General features: G+C 37.0%; 1 protein-coding gene across 1 annotated transcript; it reads left to right on the top strand.

Annotated features, from left to right (window-relative positions):
* The first annotated feature begins 6,360 nt into the window (after positions 1 to 6,360).
* LOC104898965 (autophagy-related protein 18a) lies at positions 6,361 to 21,121 on the top strand. The gene is made up of 4 exons (XM_010686108.4): positions 6,361 to 7,423; positions 13,211 to 13,418; positions 15,044 to 15,170; positions 20,809 to 21,121. The coding sequence occupies exons 1-4, from the start codon at positions 6,503 to 6,505 to the stop codon at positions 20,897 to 20,899; spliced, it is 1,347 nt and encodes a 448-aa protein (XP_010684410.1). The 5' UTR covers positions 6,361 to 6,502; the 3' UTR covers positions 20,900 to 21,121.
* Positions 21,122 to 23,527: the final 2,406 nt, after the last annotated feature.

Here is a 23,527-nt window from a genome sequence, read left to right as displayed (position 1 = left end):
TTTTGATTGCCTTTGCTGCATTCATGGGTTTTAGGTTGTACCAAATGGACGTCAAATGTGCCTTTTTAAATGGGTATTTAATAGAAGACGTCTATGTGGAACAACTCCTGATTTGAAAACCCTGATCTTCCTAACCATGTCTATAAGCTAGATAAAGCTCTTTATGGGCTTAAGCAAGCTCCTAGATCATGGTATGAAAGACTCTCAAAATTCTTACTTTCTAATGATTTTATACGAGGAAAGTTGATAGGACCGCTCCTTAGATCCAAAGGAACAGACATCCTAGTGGTTCAGATTTATGTAGATGATATAATTTTTGGTGCAACTAAGAATCTCTTTGTAAGGAATTTCTGAGTTAATGCGTAGTGAATTTGAAATGAGCATGATGGGAGAATTAAACTTCTTTCTCGGTTCAAATCAAACAAACTGAAAGAGGAACAATGATCCATCAACAAAAATATGTAAAGGAGTTATTGAAAAAATATGGACTGGATCAAGCAAACAAACCATACTCCAAAGGACAGGAACAAGGTTAGATGAGGACCAAAGTGGTAAGTCCGTAGATCAGAAACTCTACAGAGGTATGATTGATTCCTTACTTTATCTAACTGCTAGTAGGCTTGATATTCCTTTAGTGTGGGTTTATGTGCTAGATTCCAATCAAATACTAAGGAATCTCACTTGACAACTATCAAACGGATCCTTAGATATTTGAAAGGAAGTGATGATCTTTGTTTGTTCTATCCTCGAAGTGACATCTTTGATCTAGTGAGCTATTCTGATGCTGACTATGCTGGAGACTTGGTAAATCGTAAAAGCACCTCGGGTATTGCCCAGTTCCTAGGATCAAGCTTAGTTTCTTGGAGTTCAAAGAAACAGAACACTGTTGCTCTTTCAATAACCGAAGCTGAATACGTGGCAGCTGCTGCTTGCTGCTCTCAGGTATTATGGATCAAGCAACAGGTACGTGACTTTGGCATTTAAGTGTGTTCCTATATTCTGTGATAATACTAGTGCCATTTGCATTTCCAAGGATCCAGTTCATCACTCTAGGGTCAAGCATATTCACATTCTACATCATTTCCTAAAAGACAATGTAGAAAAGGGATTAGTCAAAGTTGATTTTTGTCCAACTGAAAATCAAATAGCTGACATATTGACTAAACCTCTATCTAGGGACAGGTTTGAAAAGATACGCTTGGAACTAGGAATGATAAAAATTGTTAAAATGTACAAATGATGTTAATTCCCCAAAAAATGCTTCTTACTGAGCATGTCCTGCAACTTTCATGAATTAAAATTCATACACCTAGGGTCAAGTGTAAGGACTCACATACGTCTTTGAATATTATCCTTATTGTCCTTGCACATATTTAATACGTATGTAGTTTGTACATTATGGACACATTTTATCATATGCACGAGTTTTTTTTTCTATTTTCCCCCCAAATTTCCTTGCTTATTTTTCTTTTCACACCTCCATTCCATAAATAAATGCGTTAACATGTATTATTGCCACAATTACAAGTTCGGTTAATCTGAGTTAAATGAAGAAACTTCATTAATTTTCTTCCAAAATCCAATAAATCGTCTCATTAATCACAACCCTCTACTTCTCTTTCACACTGTATCATCATTACTTTATAACCCAACCCATCACATCACTGACCCCTCACAACTTCCAACTCTCACATCATTTCATCTCTCTCTCTCTCTCTCATCGCTCATCTTCAACCTCCCTCCAAAACCCCTTTCACCATGTCTTCTCATAGTAGAAATACCGGAGATTACGAAAATTTTCCCAGAGAGAAAACACCATCCCTTGATGAAATCAATGCTCAAGAATCATCCAAGACCAAAGAAGATTCCACTGGGACAAAATCAGAATCCTCTGCTCCTGTTTCTCTCTCTCCGAAACAAGAAGATGGTGAAAACGAAGCTGAAGGTGAACAAGAAAAGGAGATTACAGTTTCTATAAAGCGAGGTAAGAAAACAAAGTCATCCCAATTTCTTGTGGGTTTTGCTTGATGTTGCATGGTGCAAAAAGTCCAAGTGGCAGAACTTTGAACATCTTAAAGTTTCAAAAATGGTGGAAAATTGTCAGTTTAGATGAGGGTCTTTATGAAAAAGAAATGAAAGAGTTTTGTTCAAGTTTTAACTAACTGAGGGGTATGTGTGAGTGTAGTGAATGGTGTGTTTTACTTTGACTGAAAAGAAGTTGGGGGAATGGTTTGATGTCCCAATTGAGGGTTACAAAGAATATATTAAGGGTAGGGCGAAACTTAATGTCAATGGAGTCTCCAATGCTAAAATTATTGCTTTCTTTAATGGCAATTCTAATGCATTATCTTTAGATCAAAAAGAATTGTCCCCCTTTCACAAATTGTTATTCCAGTTTGTTTGGCGTTTCATTCTACCCCGTTCCTCAAAAAGAACCCAGGCAAGTCTAATGGATCTCTCCATTATGTACTGCCTTGCAAATAACATCAAATCAACCTCCCTCTTTGATTATTTCACATCTCTCTCACTGCATTTCCATAACACCAAAGTTGGCTATGGCAACCTTCTCTCCTCTATTTTCAAAAATTGCAAAGTTAAATTGCCTGCCAGTCACTCCTTTTGTCTTGAGCAAGAAAATTATCTTACCAAGGACACTCTATCAAGGCTTAGTTTAAGATTGGTCAATGGGAAACTAGACTTTGAGAGGGAAGAAACGCCTGTCAAGGTTGAGGTGGGTAGTAAGAGGAAGCTGGGTGAAGAGGGAGTTCCAAGTGGGTCTGTGAGGAAGAGTCAAAGGTTAGCTGGGTCCAAGTCTCTGAAGGAGCAGGATCAAGGTGAAACAGTGTTTATTCACCTAGACTCAAATCCAGATCCTTCTACTGTTGTGGATTTTTCGTTGTTATCTACTATTGGGCTCAACAAGCTACTGCGGGAAATTCAGGACTCTTTGACCCTTTGGCACACCAGGATCAATGCCATAGAGATCACTGTCTATGATCTGGATTCTCAGCAGCAACAACAACTGATAGCCATCAAGATACGGGGATCAGGAACAAGGTGGATGGTGTGATCTCAAAAATTGATTTTGGGGTCTCCTCTCTCTTCAAACGCTCAAAGCCCTAACTTCCTTTAACTTTGAAACAATTGAACAAGTTTTTTTGTGGCTGTAATTATTGTTAAACAATTTCTTTTGGATCTCTCTTTATGTGTCCTTTTGAGACACATGAAGCACTTTTAATTTCTTCTATTTTTCTGCTTTACTCTGCATATTGCTTAAAATCTGCTGTCCATATTGTTGCTTTCTGCCTGCTTATTTTTTTTTTGTTTGCTTGGATGGCTAATATTATGAGATCTATGTTCGAGCAACTTGCTTGATGCCTAGACTGTTGACTCTCTAGTGCTGCAGGTTCATCCATTGGTTTTGATAATGACAAAGGGGGAAGAGATATTGCTGTATAATTTTTTTTCTTCGTTCCTAATTAGTTCCTATGCAACCTGATCCTGTTCCCAGTCTCAGTTGAGTATACGTAGGTCTAGTTTGTGTGATTTTTTTTTGTGTTATTTTTTTCTGATTTTTTCTTCTTTCGTTCTTTCTTAAAACATAAAAAACATAAAAATTTTCCAATTATTTGTCATCATCAAAAAGGGAGAATATTGTTGTTTCACTATTTTGATGATGAAAAATAATTAACTTTGTTTAATTTAGTTTCGTTTTTATTCGTGTTAGTTTCGTTTTTATTCGTGTGTTATTAGTTTATTTTATGTTATTAGATTTAGTTGTTCTTGTTTGAACTTAGTTTATAATTAGATTTATTCTTTTATTATTATCTTTAGTAATCACAAATAATATGTTAAATAACTTATGGAGAATTAATTAGGATATTAATCAAAAATTAAGTTGTTAAACTTTATTTGTGACAAAACCAGTGATATTATGGATGTAAAGATTGTGATATTTTATGATTCCATAATATTCTGTGAAGTTAGTTTGTGCGCAGCTTTTTGGATAGAATTCTTGAAGAAGAGCCGTCAAAATCTAACCTAACAAGCGCCTAAAGTGAATAAGTTGAGGTAGTTCCTAGATTTTAGGAACCACAACAACCCACCTACTTACAAGGCGTGGGAAAGTGAGTACGCGTGTGTTAGTGGCTGAACATGTGGAAACTAACCAACTAACACCCAACAGAAATTTGCAACGGATAGTTCATGGAAGGAGTGTGGCTGAATTTAAGCTTCATTAAGATCGTGGAGAGGATCATGGGAAGATTGTCTTCTACAAATAGTTTTGTGTAACAATCTTTTAATGTATGCTTTCGGAATTTTAAGTGTAATATCTTAGTGAAAGTGTATTCGGTTTTACTCTTCTTTCATTATTACTTAGTGTATTATAGATTGGGTTGAGTGAATCTAAATGTGTAATCATTTTGAGAGAAAAAGAGAAAGAGAAAGAGAAGAGAGAAAGAGAAAAGACTTCGAGTGAAGTCAAGAGAGAAAGTCAACTGTTCAGGGGAACAAGTTGATTGGGAACCAGTTCCTAGAGGAACAGAGTAGGTCCGAATTTAGGTTGTACAAAAGAAAGTCTTTTGGCCTAAAATTGTTAAAGAGAATTGAGTCAAAATCCCTCGTGGTCAAGATTTTTCTTCCTATTGGGCCTAGGAAGTTTTCCTTCTAAAAATCCCGTGTTCTTATTTCTTTCTTGTTTATGCATTATCTCTTTCTTAGTCAATCATTCTTTTATTTTCGCAAAAAGTTAGAAAATCTCCCCAACTACAATTCATCCCCCCCTTGTAGTTGCTTAAGTGCTTGTTCTCGACTAACAAAATTATTATAAGGTACCTAGTAGGTTGTCCAAATTATCTGAATTAGTTAGAATAGTTCTTTAAGTCTTGTTTAGCAATGATAACATGTCGATCATAAAAATCATGCACATGACAAATAAATTAAAACAATATGAATATTATATACAAAAATAATAGTAAAAAGGATTAGTATATACAATAATCACAATTATCAATTAAATATCTATTTCACGACAAGAAATTGTTAGTAACTTCTCGACAATAAATATAATTCAATTATTCAAGGGTCCTCAGGAATTATACCTATGCGGCTTAGGTCGAAGAGAGTAACGACCTTCAGGCGAAGCAATCGTGGAACTAATAACATAATATGATCAGGAACTGGAAAAGGATTTGAAGTATTGAAGGTTTTTGAGCGTTTAGAGGTTCGAAGTATAGTTCAGAAGTATTTGTGCTCGTGAAATAATAATTGAAAAATCGTAATTGATTCGGAAAATCACCCGTATTTATAGGCAACGAGAATTTGCGCTTCATGCACCCATGTACTAGGCGTAGACTGGTGTGTGAGGCGCAAATCCATGTGTCAGATGCACATTGGCGCGCCTAACACGACCTGCCAAATCAAAGTTGTACACGTGTATACGCATATTTAAAATAGATAGAAAAAGGAATCTGCGTCTCACACAGGGACTACGCTAGGCGCATGACTCTGTGTGAGTCACAATTCCACATGTCAGGAGCACATTGTCGCGCCTAACACAACTCATCCAATGTGCTGGACGCACGTGGTGCGCTAGGCGTAACTCCTGTGTCCACCTCATTTGCCATCCTTTTTCATTAAACGCATTTTTAAGATAATTGGGCCTTTAAAATAATTTAAATGGATCAAAATATTTTATGGGCTTAAAATACAATTAATTATCATGAATAATCAATTGGGCTTTAGAATAATATTTCAAAAGCACAATTTAAATTGATTTTGGGTTGGCTCTTCGGATAGATCTTTCCTTTGGTTGCGCCAACTAATACTGCGTATGTTTCATCATTGTACTCTTAAATACCATTTTATTGTTAAAGTAACCACATATTCATACAAGTAACTTCATGGGAGTAACTCATTCTATAAGGATTTGTGCATAAGGGTTAACTTCAAAAAAACCATATCTCATAGCACACGCAATAACTTTAGAAAGTTGGAGATGAAAATTAGGGTCGATAGCTTTCCAACGATCATCAAAACTCAATTCCAATGAGAAACAAGTGACATATGACTTTTTAAAAATAGTTAACAAAATTATTATCGCGAGCTCAAAACTTCATTTATAGGTTCAACGGACTATACAAAAATGGGCTTTTCAATTTAAGGAATCAAATGAAGCAATTATCAGTTGCGTGTTCTCAACTTGCCATCTCCTCACTTGACCTCCAATCAAAGAATCCATTTGCCCCTAATCCTTAAATCTCTATTAAAATCACTAATCTATTATTTCACTAACTATTTTATCGAAAAAAAAGAACTATTTTATCAGACGTCCCCGAAGGGAAAAACTAACTGCAAGTGAAAGCAAGTATGTGAAAAATTAGACCTAAACTTTTACAGTTCAACTATCTATAAAACTCGAAAAAAAAAGTCATCAGATAGGTTCTTCCTAATATAGAACTTTTAGCATCAAATTCATCATCTGAGTTCTGAAGCATCAACAATGGCGACCGTATCAGCTTGGCCGAACAATCCAAACACTAACCCTAGCCCTAATTCTTCATCTTCTTCTCCCCCTTCTTCTTTTCTCTCCGTTGTAGAGCCCAATCATCAATCTACACCTTCATCACCGCCAACCTCCATGTCTCAGCAATCTGAACACCTCTACTTCGACTCAAATTCGGAAGAAATTGATTCTCTCTCTCCTCCGCTTCCTCCTCCTTCTCTTCCCCCAATTCGTACTTCTCTCTCTGAAAACCCTAACCCTAATTCGGCGTCTTCGCAACAACCCCCTACTCTTCTCCATGTTTCGTTTAATCAAGATTCTGGGTGTTTTTCCTCTGGTACAGATCGGGGGTTTCGAATTTACAATTGCGATCCGTTTCGAGAGATTTTTCGGCGAGATTTCGATCGAGGTGGAGGTATTGGGAAGGTGGAGATGTTATACCGGTGTAATATTCTTGCTTTAGTTGGTGGAGGACCTGACCCTCAGTACCCTGTAAATAAGGTGATGATATGGGATGATCATCAGAGCAGGTGTATTGGGGAATTGTCGTTTCGGTCCGAGGTTCGTGGGGTTCGGCTTCGTCGTGATCGAATTGTGGTGGTTTTGGAGCAGAAGGTGTTTGTTTATAATTTTGCTGATTTAAAGCTGTTGCATCAGATTGAGACCAGTGCTAATCCAAAGGGGTTGTGTGAGGTTTCGCAGTCGGCAGGGAAATTGGTGTTGGTGTGTCCTGGATTGAGAAAGGGTCAAGTTAGGGTTGAGCATTATGCTTCTAGAAAGACTAAGTTTATTATGGCTCATGATTCGAGGATTGCCTGCTTTGCTTTAACACAGGATGGAGGTCTTTTGGCTACTGCGAGCTCGAAGGGGACGCTTGTGAGGGTGTATAACACTTTTGATGGTACATTGCTTCAGGAGGTAACTTTTGCTTTGAACTCATTATTGCGTGAGAATTGACTTTCTTTTTTGCATCAGAATTCATTGTTGTGTGGCCTTTCCTATTAGTTAATGTAAATTAGTTAATACAATTACCAAATTTGGATATATCTAATATCTTATAGACATGCTAGCTAGCGATTGAAGATTTGTAGACAAGAGAGCTAGAAGCATTGTTGAAATATTGCTCGTCATTTTTATTTGTATGTTGTTTAAATTCACAGTCAAAGGCTCTTATAGAGTTGCTCCTTCATGGTCTGCTGTTTAGTTATGATTGGGTTAAAACAGAGTGGGAATGAGATTTAGTTGAGAGCAGTGATTTGGAGTTCCTGATTTTGGGTGTCTAGGTCATGAAAAAGTATTTTCATGTTTGATTCCGCTGTGTAAAGTGATAGGTGGCATGTTTTTGGCTGTTATAAGAAGAGAATGATGGATAAGTAAGGATAATATTATGTACTTCATGCATTAATGTCTACCTGAAAGCCACAGCAAAGTGCTGCGTATTCATTTTGGTGTCTGCATGAGAAAAATTGAATTGTTTTGAATGTTTAACAATTGTTCGTAAAGGAAATGGTGAAATTGTTGCTTTCATATTTATGTGATTACTTGAAATAATAGAAGTTCATTATTGTAAATAGATGAAGGCATGCTTTGTTTGGAGCTATTGCCACTAACGGCTAAGCATATCAATTTAGAATGACTTAGTATCTCTAGCAAATTTCTTGTGTCCATATTTTCGATTAACGTAATATTGTTGGATATGTGTTGAAGATTGTTGGAAAAATGAGTAGACAATTACGAGTGCTTAGTGTGTGTGTGTCACGACACAATGAGCCAAGCATGTAGAGTGCAAGACCGTGGCGTTGCTAGTGAATACACGCGCAGGCCATCGTGTTTAATGGCTTGTGATTGGGTGAACAACTCAAGGCCACGGGTTTGGCATGGCTTGTGAGGAAGGCCATGACTTGGACGTGGTATTCATTAGCTACGAGATTTTACTTGTTTTTCTACTCGGAGTCGGTTTCCTATTTCATTCGGTTTTTTCTTTTTAATTCTAGTATAAATATGGTTGAGTACATTTATTCATTAGATGCGAGTGAGACATATATTCTTAGATCTAGAGAGACTCCTGAAGAGAGATTAGAGAGATGAGAGAGATTAAGAATTTCCCTTGTATAATCATCTCTCAAAAGTCTTCGTGCAATGTTCGTGGTTTTCTCCGAGTTAAAGAGCTTCCACATTATATCTTATGCGTTTTTTATTGTTTAATTTCTTTATTCGTGTTTGTTATACTCTGATTACTCGATTTGTTAGACCTTGTGACACATATTACTAACAATTGGTATCGGAGAGGGTTGGTTGTAAAGAATGTGCATGGGTGGTCCCATAGATGACTTGGCGCCGGTAACACGTGGATGTTGAGCGGCTGATGTAGCTTAGTGGCATGTATGCAAGTTCGTGGGAGATCATGTTGCCATGTAATAATGGTTCGTGCACGAGAAAGTAGAAGCAATCATGGTAGAAGTTTTAAGTGTCCCGGGTAGGTAGAACAACTATGACTACGTGTTATTTAGGTTGCACGTTTTCTTCACATAAGTTTGTGGTTTTGGTTGGAAAACTGAGCGCGCAATAGGCCTTGATAGAAAACTATGTAATAAAGTCGGGAGTGGCTTCGTAGTTTGGTCACCTATAGGAACGCATGTGGTGAAGAAGTGTATATACTGGTGTTGTATACTGAGAATCGAGTCTTGTAATGGTTGTTCGTTCGGTAGGAGCATGACGATGTTCGAGTGCGATGCTAGGTCCCATGACTTTGTGGTCAAGTTGTTTGACTAGATGATTGTGTGACGATGGTTCGTGCCCATGGTGGATATTCTTCATTAAAGAATCTCCATGTTTAGGAGTGATATTCTTCATGTATTTTGGCAAGTACCAAGTATGTCAAAGATTATAGTTTGTGGTAGAGTTGTATTTAGGAAAGTAGATGTAATTTGACATGTATTATATTCTATTTAGGATTATTGTATTCCTAATAGGATTCTATTAATTCTAGTTGACTATAAATATAGGTCATGGGATGGGAATGATAGGTGTGGAGAGAGGAAAAAGACAAAAGACAACATGTGAGGTGTTTGGGTAAATACGGGTGAGGGCTCGGATCTAGGTGATCCAAGTTCTAAGGTGATTTGGTTAGATTGGAGAGATTTTAGAAGCCTTGGAAGTCACCATATCATACACATCATTGAAATTCCTAATGCATTGATTCATGGTTTTCTCATGGTTCTCAGGTTTCATGTTAAATCTTCTTGTGTGACCCTTATTGTTGTTTCATGTATTATTTTCATGTTATTATTGCCTACTAATACATAATTAAGTATGCCAACGCTCCCAACAACTTTGTCTTCATTAAAGAATCTCCATGTTTAGGAGTGATATTCTTCATGTATTTTGGCAAGTACCAAGTATGTCAAAGATTATAGTTTGTGGTAGAGTTGTATTTAGGAAAGTAGATGTAATTTGACATGTATTATACTCTATTTAGGATTATTGTATTCCTAATAGGATTCTATTAATTCTAGTTGACTATAAATATAGGTCATGGGATGGGAATGATAGGTGTGGAGAGAGGAAAAAGACAACATGTGAGGTGTTTGGGTAAATACGGGTGAGGGCTCGGATCTAGGTGATCCAAGTTCTAAGGTGATTTGGTTAGATTGGAGAGATTTTAGAAGCCTTGGAAGTCACCGTATCATACACGTCATTGAAATTCCTAATGCATTGATTCATGGTTTTCTCATGGTTCTCAGGTTTCATGTTAAATCTTCTTGTGTGACCCTTATTGTGTCCATGAGATTATTGTGCTGTAATTCTTATTTCCTAAATGTGTTCATACGTGCCTGAGGCCCCAAGTTTTGTGTATTTAGCTACATGCATTTATCTAGTCCGTATTAGTCCACATATATTTATTTGATAGAAGGGTGCTTATTGCGTTCGAGAAAGTATCCAAGGCATTCTCAAGAGAGACAATTGCTACAAACAAGATTGAGTTTTATGCCAAGGCTTAGGATTGTGGATCATGTAAAGCCTTTTGGACCTTGAACTTTATCAAACCCCTTGTTATTTCATAATTCTCTATCCCCTGCATGCAACACATTATTTCTCCTAAAACTCTGTTTTTAGTTTATTCACTTTCCTTTTTGGGTTGTCCCTTGTTAGTTTACCCTCTAATTTTTTTTTTTTTAAAATTGTCCCAACAATTGTTTATTATTATCTTTGAACTAAAGTTTTTCTATTTGTCTTTCCATGATCAACACACATCAATTTTAATACTATGAATTAATACTTCATCTTTCCTTTTGTGCCCCACACATGTATTATTTTCATGTTATTACTGCCTACTAATACATAATTAAGTATGCCAACGCTCCCAACAACTTTGTCCTTTTTTTTTGAGTTGCGATGTTGAGGGAAGCATGGCAGTTTAGGAGACCCATGTGATGATAAGAGAGAGATAAGATGAGATGGAAAACGTTCCCACGTGATAGGGCGAGAGAGAGTGATATATTATGACTTTCATGAACTTCTTTAACTGTTCATTATGTCTCCTTATGCTTGTTTGTACTTTGTATAGGCATATATTAATAGCGAGAATCTGTATAGAACTTGGGAGAAAATTGTCTATCTCATATTCATCATTTTGAGCTCGGTTTTTCCCTATATTTCTATCATCTAGTTTTCATCTATAAAGGGTAAATTCTTTTTGTGACCTATTTCAGAGAATTTTGTGCTGTGGCCTTTCAGCCTCTTCGCCTTGAAAGCTAGAATTGTTTCTTTGACATGATTTTTAGGATTTGGTTTGTGGAATATGAAAACTACTCATATGCAGTTTAATAAACTCTTTACGTTATACAATTAGAAGATCAGTGTATATTTAGGAGCAAGTTGACTTTATATTTCTGCTTGCCGATGCTCTAGTCTATTTTTTTCGATCATACCATTCTCTGCCGTCTTGCCTGTTTCCTTCTAATCTGTGTTTCGTCTGTTCAGTAGCAGGCAGTAGCATGTGCACAGAGCCCACTGAGTTATCTGCGCAGAAGCCTTTTATCTATGTTGGTTTTGGGATTATGTTACACCCACACTGCTTCATCATCATATAGTTCTGTTGGGAATTTCTTGTTCACATGGATGCTTATTTCCATGTATCCATTTCGATTTACTGTAGAAAATTGAATATTCACGTATAGAGTTTAAATTGATCCGGGGGTTTCGGGTGTGGGGAAGGAGGTTGGAAAGTGTGATAGAGAGAGGAAGAACGATGCTTGGTAGTGGATGTTTTGTTGTGGTTTACAGGGTGTGATGAATTGGTAGAGACAAGAAAGAATGAGGTGAAGTGAGTGGAGAAGGGAGGCATGGAGACAGAGAGAGAACAGAGTGGATTTGGAGTAGCTGAGAGATAAAAAGTTACGGAATTCAATATGATTCAGATTGGAAATCTAATTTGATTTCATTTTTGGTTGTTTGGTTTCTACTGGATCAAAGAAAGGGAACGGCCATGGCCTCTCTCTGCTCTCTTGAACCACATTATCTCCTCCTTCTCCCCTCTCAGTTTCCCCACCCTCCTCATAATTGTTGCTTTGCTGTCCTTTTCCATCTAATGCAATGCCTCCATTCTACCTTTTTCTGTGTAGACGTGAAAGTATTGATGTCGTATGCAAGGGGTGGTCTTTGGTGGTTGAATTCAGTGACAGGTTTCAAGTATTCGAGAGGCTTAATTTTTCTTAAAGAAAGCCAAATACAAGTAAAACTCACACAATATTATCCTATCGTCTTCCTCTGTACTCTTCGCTATTTAATATAATGTTCCTTCCACTTGTCCGGTTGTCTCTTCTAAGTAATACTGATATCTTCACTTACAAGTTCAATCGAATAAAATTATGTTGATATTACTAGTCTGCCCTTCTTGTTAGGTATTCCTAATTACATGTTTTACATAACTGGGATGCTTCTTTTTCAGCAGTAATTACCTTAGTTAGCTATTGGTTAATGGTTACTTCATCTGTGCTTTAACCAGCGTCCATCTTTTCAAAAGTAACTGTCTTCTAATGCATGTCAAATTTACACTTTCTGTCGGAAATACTGGATCTCTTCTAATTTTGTCTGCCTATGAATGCATCAATATCTTTAATGAGGGAGAAAGCAAGTAGGATGTGATTTAAATAGGGATAATTTAGTCCATTCATTAGTTTCAAATCAAAAGCTAATTGTATGTGGAAGACCAAGTTCGCCACTTACTAAAGGATGGAGGAAGTCAACAACAGAAGGGGATAAAAAGGAGAAAGTGAACCATCACTAGTGGGGTCTTTAAAAAGGAGACCAAGAGGTGTCATCTGTTTATTGACGTCTTGTTACATTTTTGGCCTTTGAGATATTTGTAGCGTATATGATGGAACTATTAGCTAAGTTTGTTTTAATACAATGTTCTTAACATTTGTGTCATTTGTTATGAAGATATTTTTTTTTTTTGGGTTATAGTTAACTGTTTCTACTTTCCCCTTTACTGTTAATGAATTATAGTGGATGTGGTCAGTGGTCCGTGATGCTTATTTGCTCTACGAGGTTAAGGATGTGTACATTTGAGCTCCCCTAACCCTACCTACTGCAATCTTACTGAATTGTTGTTCAACCATTAGTCTTTATCCTCATGTTCTCTCTCCAATGACATAGAGTATTGCAGAAGAATCTGACATGTTCTACACATCGGTGATGTAGGTAAGAAGAGGTGCAGATAGAGCAGAGATATACAGTTTGGCTTTCTCTACAACTGCTCAGTGGTTAGCTGTTTCAAGTGACAAGGGCACTGTACATGTTTTCAGCTTGAAAGTAAATTCAGGTGTCCCAGTAATTGACAATCAAAATCCTCCTCCTGAAAGCAATGCTGCTGGTGCACCAGCTGGTTCATCTCTTTCTTTTATTAAAGGTCAGTTGCAATTCCTATTAAAATTTATGAGCTATGGTAACTCCAATTTTTTCCCCTAAACGTCAGACATTTTTGGGGAATATTTCTTTTGATGGTACAATATCAGCTGAAATAAGAAGTGCTGAAGGCTTATAATTTTTTTTTCTGTGGCAACAATCAATGATGCGTATTTCGCAATGCTTGTTGCATTTTCGATAAGGTTGATGGTTAATATTCTGTTAACTGAAAATGTTGTGTTCTCTACGTCAGTGGCTCCTTATAGATTTATTTCCTCCGTCCCTTTAAGATTGTACCAATTTCCTTTTTCTATTGATCCCATTTGAGTTTTCTCCGTACCACTAATGGTGATGAGGGATCACCACTTTACTCTCAGATACACCACTTTTAGTCCCTCCAGTTTCCTCTCACATCAACTCCACCCAACACAAACATAAAATAAAAAAATACTCCAATGGAGCAATCTTAGACGGACGGAGGGAGTATTAATTAGTCTTCTGTTAGTTTACTCAATGTTTTTTCATAATGAAGGCCACATGAAACACGGACACAATATTTTGCACTTGTTCTCATATAAACATTTACCTTCTATGTCAGCATTTTATGTCTCCTAGTTTATTTTCTCTCTTCCTATTCCTCCATTACCTTTCTCATAACTATTGTGCACCATGGCCCACCCTAGCTCAGAATTAAGGCTTTCAAGTGGTTCTTCGAATAGTATTATGAACTGGAAATTGTCCACTAAAGTTTAATTTATTTCTAGCTTTTTAGCTTAATGTGTCAAATTGCTCTTAGAAACTGTTTAGTGTTGTCAGAGTCTTGGGCTTCTGCATGCCAAAATTTTGAAGATTAATTTCTCTCTCGTCTTTTTTATCTCTTTCTTGATACCCACAACAGTACCTGTGAATTGTGATATCCTAACCTAATGCTATTCTATTTTTTTATCTGTTTTACAAGCGGGTTAATGTTGCAGGTGCTTACTAATGATAAAACACTCTAATGATTGGGCTTACTGATGCTTGTATTTGTATAAAGAAATATTTTAAGATGGTCTTATTTAAGAATTTGTATTATCGGTTTTGGTGCACTTTTTACTAAATTTTGCTCTATATCTCATACTAATCCCTCTCACACCTATGCTTATATCTGTATAAAGGAAAAAAAAGCTATCGTTGAAGAGAGTTTAGTTGTCACCAATAATCTAATAAGCTCCCTGTGAGTTGATGATCTGGATTTTTACTTTAATTATCTATGAGGTCCTTTCTAATTGGTGATTTCTTTCTTTTATTAAAATTTTCTTCAACATCTTGAGTTGGTAAGTGTTGTGAGCATTATGTTTAGTTAGTTTTTCTTGGGTTTTGGTCTTTGTGAGTTCAGCATGAGGAGAAGGGTGGTTGGGATAGGGGGTTGAAGTATATGTGTAGTACATCTAGATGGTTTGTCCTACTAATTTACATGTGTTTGGGAATCATCTGCTCTCAAAGAATCTTTGCGGCTGGCTCATGGTACACTGATACAAAATTTGGAGAACTTTCCTTTGCCCTGTGTCCCAGAAAAATAAATGGGCTTTTGAGTTGCTAATCTTTTTTCATATTGACTCTTAACCCTATATCCTTTTTGTTTTCCAGGAGTGTTGCCTAGGTATTTCAATTCAGAATGGTCAGTTGCTCAATTTCGTTTGCTTGAAGGAAATCAGTATATTGTTGCATTTGGGCATCAAAAGAATACAGTGGTAATTCTTGGCATGGATGGAAGGTCAGTAGGCATATTGATGTCACATTTGATGTTTTCTGATTTTTTTCCCTTGCTATAGAATATTTTGAACTTCTATACTTCCTGTTTTATTGCACTAGTCTTGATTCTTACAATTATCTAATGGAACTTATTTCAAATAAATGTCCTGGAGCTGTAGGAGGTTGGGAATTATGTGGCACATCTTGCATATTCTTCAGATTTCTATATCTAGTTCAGAGTTCATATTATGAGACTTGTCCTTTATCCTGAAAGGCAGAGGTGATTGATTGTTTCGTGCTGTTTATGATACCACCTTCCCATTGGTTGACTATCATATTTTCAACATCAGACATCAGATTAAACAAGATTACATTGGCATTGTGAGGAGTACCAACAAGTTCTCTTTCCATTTAAAAGGTGTACTGACTATTGAGGTGATAGTGCTCCTCCAGCTTAGGCTGAGGTGAGAAATAGACATGCGGACTTGTGTGCCTGATGTGAGGAACACATACCTGTCATTAGAAATCTGAATTGCCTACAATCACGTGATAAGAAGCTAGAAAATTATCACGTGACGGGAAGCTAGAAAATTTCTTATTTTTTCCATCATAATTCATAATGCATTTAGTCATGTCTTTCTATACAATAAAAATCTTAGATTGTTATCTCTAACATATTACCCCATGTGTCACCAAGAGGAGGCTTGCTCTATATGGGCAATCATTGGGTGTATCTCAATTCTCAGCTGTCAGCCTCTTAGTACACCTTGTCATTCATTGTCATTTTCCGTTGCTAATGATGAGCCCTTTAATGGGTCTCAACAAATATTTATGTGTCTCCCGACCGTCGAAATTTGACATGAGCTACATCTTTGGAAACTGGTATGAGGATCAATTTCCCAATAGTGATACCCCTAATTCCAATTGCTATATTGTGATTTATGATAATTCATCCAACATATGCCGTATTTACCACTTACAAAAAAAATCTAGGCTAAATAATAATATTAGATAAAAGTTAATTTTATTAGATTTTTTAAGATATTTAATATTTTTGGATCTATAATTTTGTATATTTTAGATTATTACTTCTCTAATGTAACTCATTCAGTGAAATAATGTAGTCATTTACTAAAGAGTAACGAGAGAGGATCGTCGCGTGGTTCTAACCTTAGAGGAAAAACGTTTGTTCCAATCAAAGAAGAGTCCACATTTGCTCTTTTTTATATTCAACATTTCTAAGTCCTTATACAACATAGTACTTTCTTAGACAATATATGTAATTAAATTAAAAAATACTATTTGATTTTTTTTAAACAACATTAACTTCATTTATCTACAAAAAGGCATTAATTGGAACATCATCCTAGATCGCTGATGGGTCCCTCATACCGTAAATTAGATCGCATGTCTTGAATTGCAGTTAGAAAGTGACCCAAATTGCGTTAGGTTGCTACATGTTTCATTATACCTCAAACTTTGGATACTCGTTGAAGACGAAGACTTGCATGTTGGAGAAAGTGAGTCCTTTGAAGCACATGAATGCCTCTTGAGGGCTTAATCACATACGATACGGGTACAACTAGGATTCGACCCCAAAGCAAACTCAAAAATCTTAGTACATTTGATGTTCTTGGGTACGAGCAGGCGGAATTTGCATACGTTTTGGGTACGGTTGGGGCTTGTGAGAGACGTACATGAAAGTCAGATCTAGGGTTTTCTACAATTTTCCCAATTCAATTATGAGCTTTTTCTTACTTTCTTGGTCACCAAGCCTCACTGGCAAGTAGGGCAATTGCTCCATGCTAACTTTTTGTTCTCTTGCTAATTCCTTCTCTGGTTACTTTTTTATTTTGAATGCGGGGAAAGGGGAAAGGGAAGAGGATGGGGAAGGTTTAAACTACTACTAAAGAAGGTCGCCCTTGAGAAGAGATAGTGGTGTAGTACAACTATCCAACATTTTAAATAATAAAATAAAGCTGTAGTGTTGCACCACTGTCTTTCTCTCTTATTTTTTTTTTACTAAATCAAATTATTTACGGTGAGGTTTCTTAATATTCACCTAGTATCCGCGTGTTTTCCAAATTTTACTGGTGGTTGAAAAAATTGTTGACGTAACCCTGATTTCCTTCACCCTCTCCTGTTTTCTCAAACTAACACCTTCTTTACCCTTTTTTTGAGCCATGAGTTTAAAATCGCACAATTCATCTTCTTCATACGAATCCTCACACCTAAGAGTTTCAAACAAAACAAGCAAATGTGGAAAAATGCTTGCAATAAGAAGTTTAGAGCACACAAAATCCGCACAGGCTTTACTGCAAGTGTGATGAATGTGATAATTTCAAGTGGTGCAAGAGAACTATTGAGCAGCTACACCAAACTGGCCCCTCTTAGAGGGACCAGGGGAAGCATGGAGGCTAACCAGTTTATAGAGAACAAAAGTTTGGAAGAGGAGATCCAACATATGAGGAAGAAGCTGAACAGCAAAAGAAAGTAACCACCAAAATAGGCTTAGCTTTGTTTGTGTTGCTTATATATGTAATGATGAAGTGAAGGCCAATGGGTGGGTTCCGGCATGGGTGAATATGGCGTGAGTAGTCAATTTGTAGGTTGTCCTTTTGAAGTAGGAAGAGACCAAATCAAGAGGCTAAGTCTTTGGTGGTAAATAACCCTTAGGGCATGCTTACATGGTATATCAAAGCCTTGTCACTTCACATATGCACAAATTTTAATCCTAAGGCATATCGAGAACTTCACATTCCCATCTCTCACTTCAAATTCTCCACCTCCAGCATTGACCACTTGACAAAACCTACTCCTGAGCTCTTTCTTCCAAGATCTTGGCAGCATATGTTGTGAGCTAGTTTACACCAATTTCAAGTGCCTTGTCAAATCTGGTCCCAACGTTTTTCATACACTAAATTCTAGCCTCTGTTAACATGAAATGGGTACAAGAAATAAGTTAGTAGGCTTAATATGAATACAAGAAACGAATGTAGACAGATAAACTTGTGTACCTTCTAACAAAGACATCACAAGGACGTAGTACAAGCATTCAATGATTCCACAAAACTGGTGGTGTTGTGATCACACCACACTTGTGGATCAAATGTATTAGAAAGGTATTTCACAGCACCAGAGTCATGTTTATGGATCTTCTCCATAGATTTGTTGAAAACATAAGGATGGTAAGCATTTGCAAGAATGATTCCGTGGAATGTTCTTTATAGCCCGAGTGGTCCCATCCATGAGGAAAAATTCATGAACCCTCCAAGGACAGTCTTCATAGTAGCACTTACTAGCAGTGTATCTCTTATTGTCATGCTTATCAGGGCACATAACCATAAGTATGCCCTCATGCACACAATAATCCTTTAAAACTCCCCAAAAATGTTCTCTATTGGAGAAAATCATCTAAGCTTTTAGCTTAACATCCCCAAACTCCATGTGACCCACCACTTTACCATTTAAGTTAATTTTGCCCATTGCACTGTGGTCATCCAAGAATTCTTCAAAATCCTTCTCAGAGGCATCTTTTCATAAAACACCCTCATCCTCATCTTCATCCACATAATCTTCCAAGTCATCATCTTTTTCACCCGCTAAAGTCGTCATTTTCACTACTCTCAAAGTCTCTAGACTCATTTTGTTCACCATCACCCTCACCACTCTCCATTTCATCATAACATGTAGCCTCTTCTATAGCACGTTGCTTAGGCTTCGAATAGTACTCCCCTTACCCCTCCTCTTCTTTGGTACATAACTACCCTACCTTTTGGACTCTAAACCCTTTCTTTTTAGGTTGAGGAGGGGGGGTTGCACGTGAGGTTGTTGTGACGGGGGAGAAGTAGGTAGGAATGGATGTTGAGGTGGCTGGGTGTGACACGGGATGGATGGTGTTCATATTGTGTGAGAGGGGGAGAAGGAGAAGATGATGGAGGGTGTTGTGTGAGAGGGGGAAAAGGAGGGGGGATGGATGTTGAGGTGGGTGTGTCACAGGGGGAGAAAGAGGAGGGGATGGAGGGCGAGTTGGCTCTGTGACAGGGGAGGAGGAGGGGATAGAGGGTGTTCATGAGAGGGGGAGAAGGAGGAGGGGATGGATGTTGAGGTGGGTGTGTGACAGGGGGAGGAGGGGATAGAGGGTGAGTTGGCTAGGGAAGAACGAGGAGGGGATGGAGGTGTTCAGGTTGTGTGTTGATTTTGGACTCTCTCGAAACTTCTTTTTCGTGTTAATGAACCCTATATCATTTCATGACATTGAGATCATCTACACTATACACTGGAATCTTAATTGCCATAGGAGGCTCTCCAAATCTCTCATTAACTCCTCTTGTGCCTCCAGGCTTTTCCTCTCTTCCTCTTGTCTTCTCTCTCACCCCCTCTCATTTTCTGCTTGTTCATGTAGTTTTCTAAGATTTTCAGCAGCAACAATCGTTCTTTTACCAAGTTTGCTTCAAAGAGTTGGAATTTCACTAACAAAAGTGAGGACAATCTTCCTTGATGTTTTCCCAAAACTTCACTCTATGATTTTGGGTCTGAGAATCCAGGCCTTGAAAGGATTGAACAAGAAACAGGAGTAGAAGAGTGGAAGGTGATATGTTTTTTCTCGAAAACTTCCAAAACTTTTTTATTTTGAAAGTTTCCTATTTTCAAACTTTACAGAAGGGTATGAAAGGGATTAATGGCTAACGGCAAGTTAACGTCGTTAGTCATTGACGGCCCATTTGGTAAGAAATCATAAATGGTGGGAGTGGTAATGCATTATAGTAAGTTGGTACTAGAAATTTAATGTCATTACCTATGGTAATGCTACTTCATCTCAAAATATCAATTTGAAACTTATGATTTCTTACCATGTGAACATGTGATAGGAGAGATAGGAGAGAGATAGAGAGAAGTTATTACCCAAAACAAAAGTATAACATCTAATTTAAAACTTTCTAAAATAGAAACTGTAACATCTAAAAAAATGAAGTATATATTTTATGTAATTTTTACCCTATCAGACCTGACTGACTAGGGATAGCATTCCCCATATCTGTGTCGGATCAAATTGTGTTCCATGTAACACTGTTCCAACCAGGTTGGAATTAGGAATTTATCAAGGGACATCGATTTGTTTTTATTGCTCAAGTCATCTCAATTTCTGTTGAGAGGAAGTATATCCTCATTTTATTGCAATAGAAGACGTGCGTCCGTGTGGAGTTAAACAAGGCGATCTCTCATTTGTGGTTATTTTGGTTGCTTTATCTGTATTTAAACGCTGTGCCTTGTTAAGCCTTGCTTGGAAGTTGGAACGACCCTTTTGGGATGGAATAAGAATGTCGCGGCAAGCCTACCTGCTGGACCCATGCTGGTTTTCATTTCCTAATGACTTTGTTTGCTAGAATGTTCTTATATTGCGAAATGAGAATCACATCCAGTGAGAGTTGTTGCAACAGAGGACTCTCCTTATTGGAACTCCCTTCAGGGTCCCAATTGGTAGTGTGCTGGTGGTGGTATCAGCATTTTAGCGCAAAACATGTATACATGTACATTTCACATGTCCTTGTTTTCTTCCACATACAAGTACAGAACTTGGTTTTTGCGGAAGGTGAATATAAATTATGCTATGTGGCCAACACAGAATTTCTGACGACTGCACTCTATCTTGAATGCAGTTTCTACCGATGCATGTTTAATCCTGCGAAGGGTGGAGAGATGACCCAACTGGAATATAACAACTTTCTAAAGCCAGAGGAACCCTTCTAACAGGAGGAGCACAGGAGATAAAGAACATAGCACTCCCCTTGACTTTTCTCCCTTTTGATGTATATTGTTTATGATTTTCTTTCACCATTTTGATGTATTGATAATCCTTCTGAGACGTACTCTCAGCATGTTTATGTTGTAAATATTGGGTTAATGATCATTATAACTGGATGTTATCTAATTGATAAGATGTGATATATGAAGATGTTTATTTACATTTTACGAGCCCCTTGTATCGTGCGCTGTTTTTGTTATCTTTTAGCATTAATTATTGTTTTGTTCATTTAAACTGTATTTAGAAAAACTAGGAAAAGAGGGAAGGGATTAATCAAGGAGAAATGGAAAACACTTGATTGCTTGGAATTTGTATATACTTGCATATCTTTTAAAAAATAACTAGTTTAAGGACTCGTGCAAAATGCACAGGAGTATTTATTGTTTTATTACGTATTTAAGGAATTCACATAATAACGATGACACAAATTACAAAAAAATCATAAAATCATAATGTAAGTGTGGTGAATAACACAAATTACAAATAAAAATGTCTAAATCAATTTATATGCTTGCAAACACTTCTTTGTAAACATTTGATGTACTTGTAAGCACATTGTGCTCTTTATCAAACGGAAGGTCTTGAAACCTTTTTTGCTCGTAATTCTGGAAGCATCAACATAAAATTGTCCATGGTTTAAAACAGGTCTGTGAAGAAACAAACGTACATGATACAAAGATTGTCCTTGACTTTTATTTTATAGTCATAGCAAGATAAACCATCAAAGGAAACTGACGTCTCTGAAATTTGATAGGAAATTTGGTGGAGTCAAACGGGGTTCGTGTCGTTCTTGGGATAAATACTTTTTCTTCGATAGTGCATTGCTTCCGAAAATAATAGTAGCTTCAATAACACGAATGCTTAAATGATTAACAACTAACCTCGTGCCATCACATAATCCAGATATTTGATCAATATTTCTAAGAAGCATAAGTAGCGCACCAACCTTTAATCGAATATTATGATTAAGTTGGGTGATAACCCAAACTTCAACTTCCATCCTAGATGTAAAAAAATGAAAATCACTCATATGATGTTTACAGATGATATATTAATGTTTCTTCGTGCTGATACAACATCTATTCAGTTGCTACTTCATGCCTTTAACTCCTTCTCTCAAGCTTCAGGTTTAGAAGCAAACATTCACAAGAGCAACATTTCCATAGGAGGTATTTCTAATAATTTGGCAGCAGAGATTCATGAGTTAACTCTTATCCCTCTTGGTTTTTTCCCTTTGGTGTTCCATTATCAACCAAGAAGCTCTCATATGCCTCTTGCAAGTCTCTGGTGGAGATATTCATTTCTAGAACCAAAACCTGGACTGCAAAAATTCTCTCATACGCAAGTAGGGTTCAGCTAATCAGAACTATACTGTTAAGCATGCAAGTGTTTTGGTGCCAAACTTTTTTGTTGCCCAAAAAGATTATGAAGAAAATTCAAAGTTGCTGTAGAATTTTCCTTTGGACAGGTAGAGACACACCCTCTAAAAAAGCTTTAGTAGCTTGCGATCAGTTATGCTACCCCAAAACTGTTGGGGGGCTCAATATTACTGATTTGACTCTCCGGAATAAGTCTACCACAACTAAACATTTCTGGGCTATTGCAATGAAGTAAGACAAGCTATGGGTTAGATGGATACATGCATACTATGTCAAAAGAGCGAATAGATGGCATATGGCAATACCGTCAAGCATGTCATGGGCGCTAAAGAAGATCATGAGCTCCAGAGATATTCTCAGGGATGAAAACACTATGCAACAGTATAGTAAACATGGGAAATTTTCCATTAGGAAGCTCTATCTTGCTACTAGAGAACTCAGACCTAATGTTAGCTGGAAGAGGATTGTTTGTAATAACAAGGCTGCTCCCAAAAGTGTCTTTATTACTTAGCTTGTCTTGCTTGGGAGAGTAAATACTGAAGACAAATTAGCTCATTGGAATTTGATCACAGACACTCGATGTTCCTTTTGTGCAGCTGATGAGGAAACAATAACTCATCTGTTTTTTCAATGCCCTTATACCCACAACATTTGGAGCTCTTGCCTCCAGTTGCTTCATATTAATAGGGCTGTTATGAGCTTCTTTGATGAAGTCACTCTTGCTGCAAAGCATTGTAGGCACAAGCAAGCCAAACATCAAGTCTATGGCATGCTGTTTGCAGAAGCTATATACAACATTTGGCTTTAACGTAATAAGAATGTGTTTGAGGGTACTTATCGAGATATTAAGACTGTTGCCAATAGGATAATATTCAATGTTGCCTATAGAGGTTCAGAAGCAATAAGGCAGCTACTTTTCATCACTTAATGTCATTGTTTTTAGTTGTTCTTTTTTGAGTTTGCTCAGATAGTTATATTATATCTTTGTTTTGTGTATTCGTGTGAATTTTTTTTTACTTTGTTTGATGTGGTCTTAGCTTTTCCTATCTTTCAAACCCTTCCTAGAAGGTGGGGATTGTTAGGAATCCATTGCTAATGTCCTGGTTGGTTCTTGGAGTCTGTAAAACTCAACCATTTTTTTTGGTTTTCAATAATAACTTTGAATTGCCAAAAAAAAACTAAAATAATTTTTCC

The sequence above is a fragment of the Beta vulgaris genome, chromosome 7, assembly GCF_026745355.1.
Source record: "Beta vulgaris subsp. vulgaris cultivar EL10 chromosome 7, EL10.2, whole genome shotgun sequence".
NCBI lineage: Eukaryota > Viridiplantae > Streptophyta > Magnoliopsida > Caryophyllales > Amaranthaceae > Beta > Beta vulgaris.
This window is presented reverse-complemented; position numbering and strand designations above follow the sequence as displayed.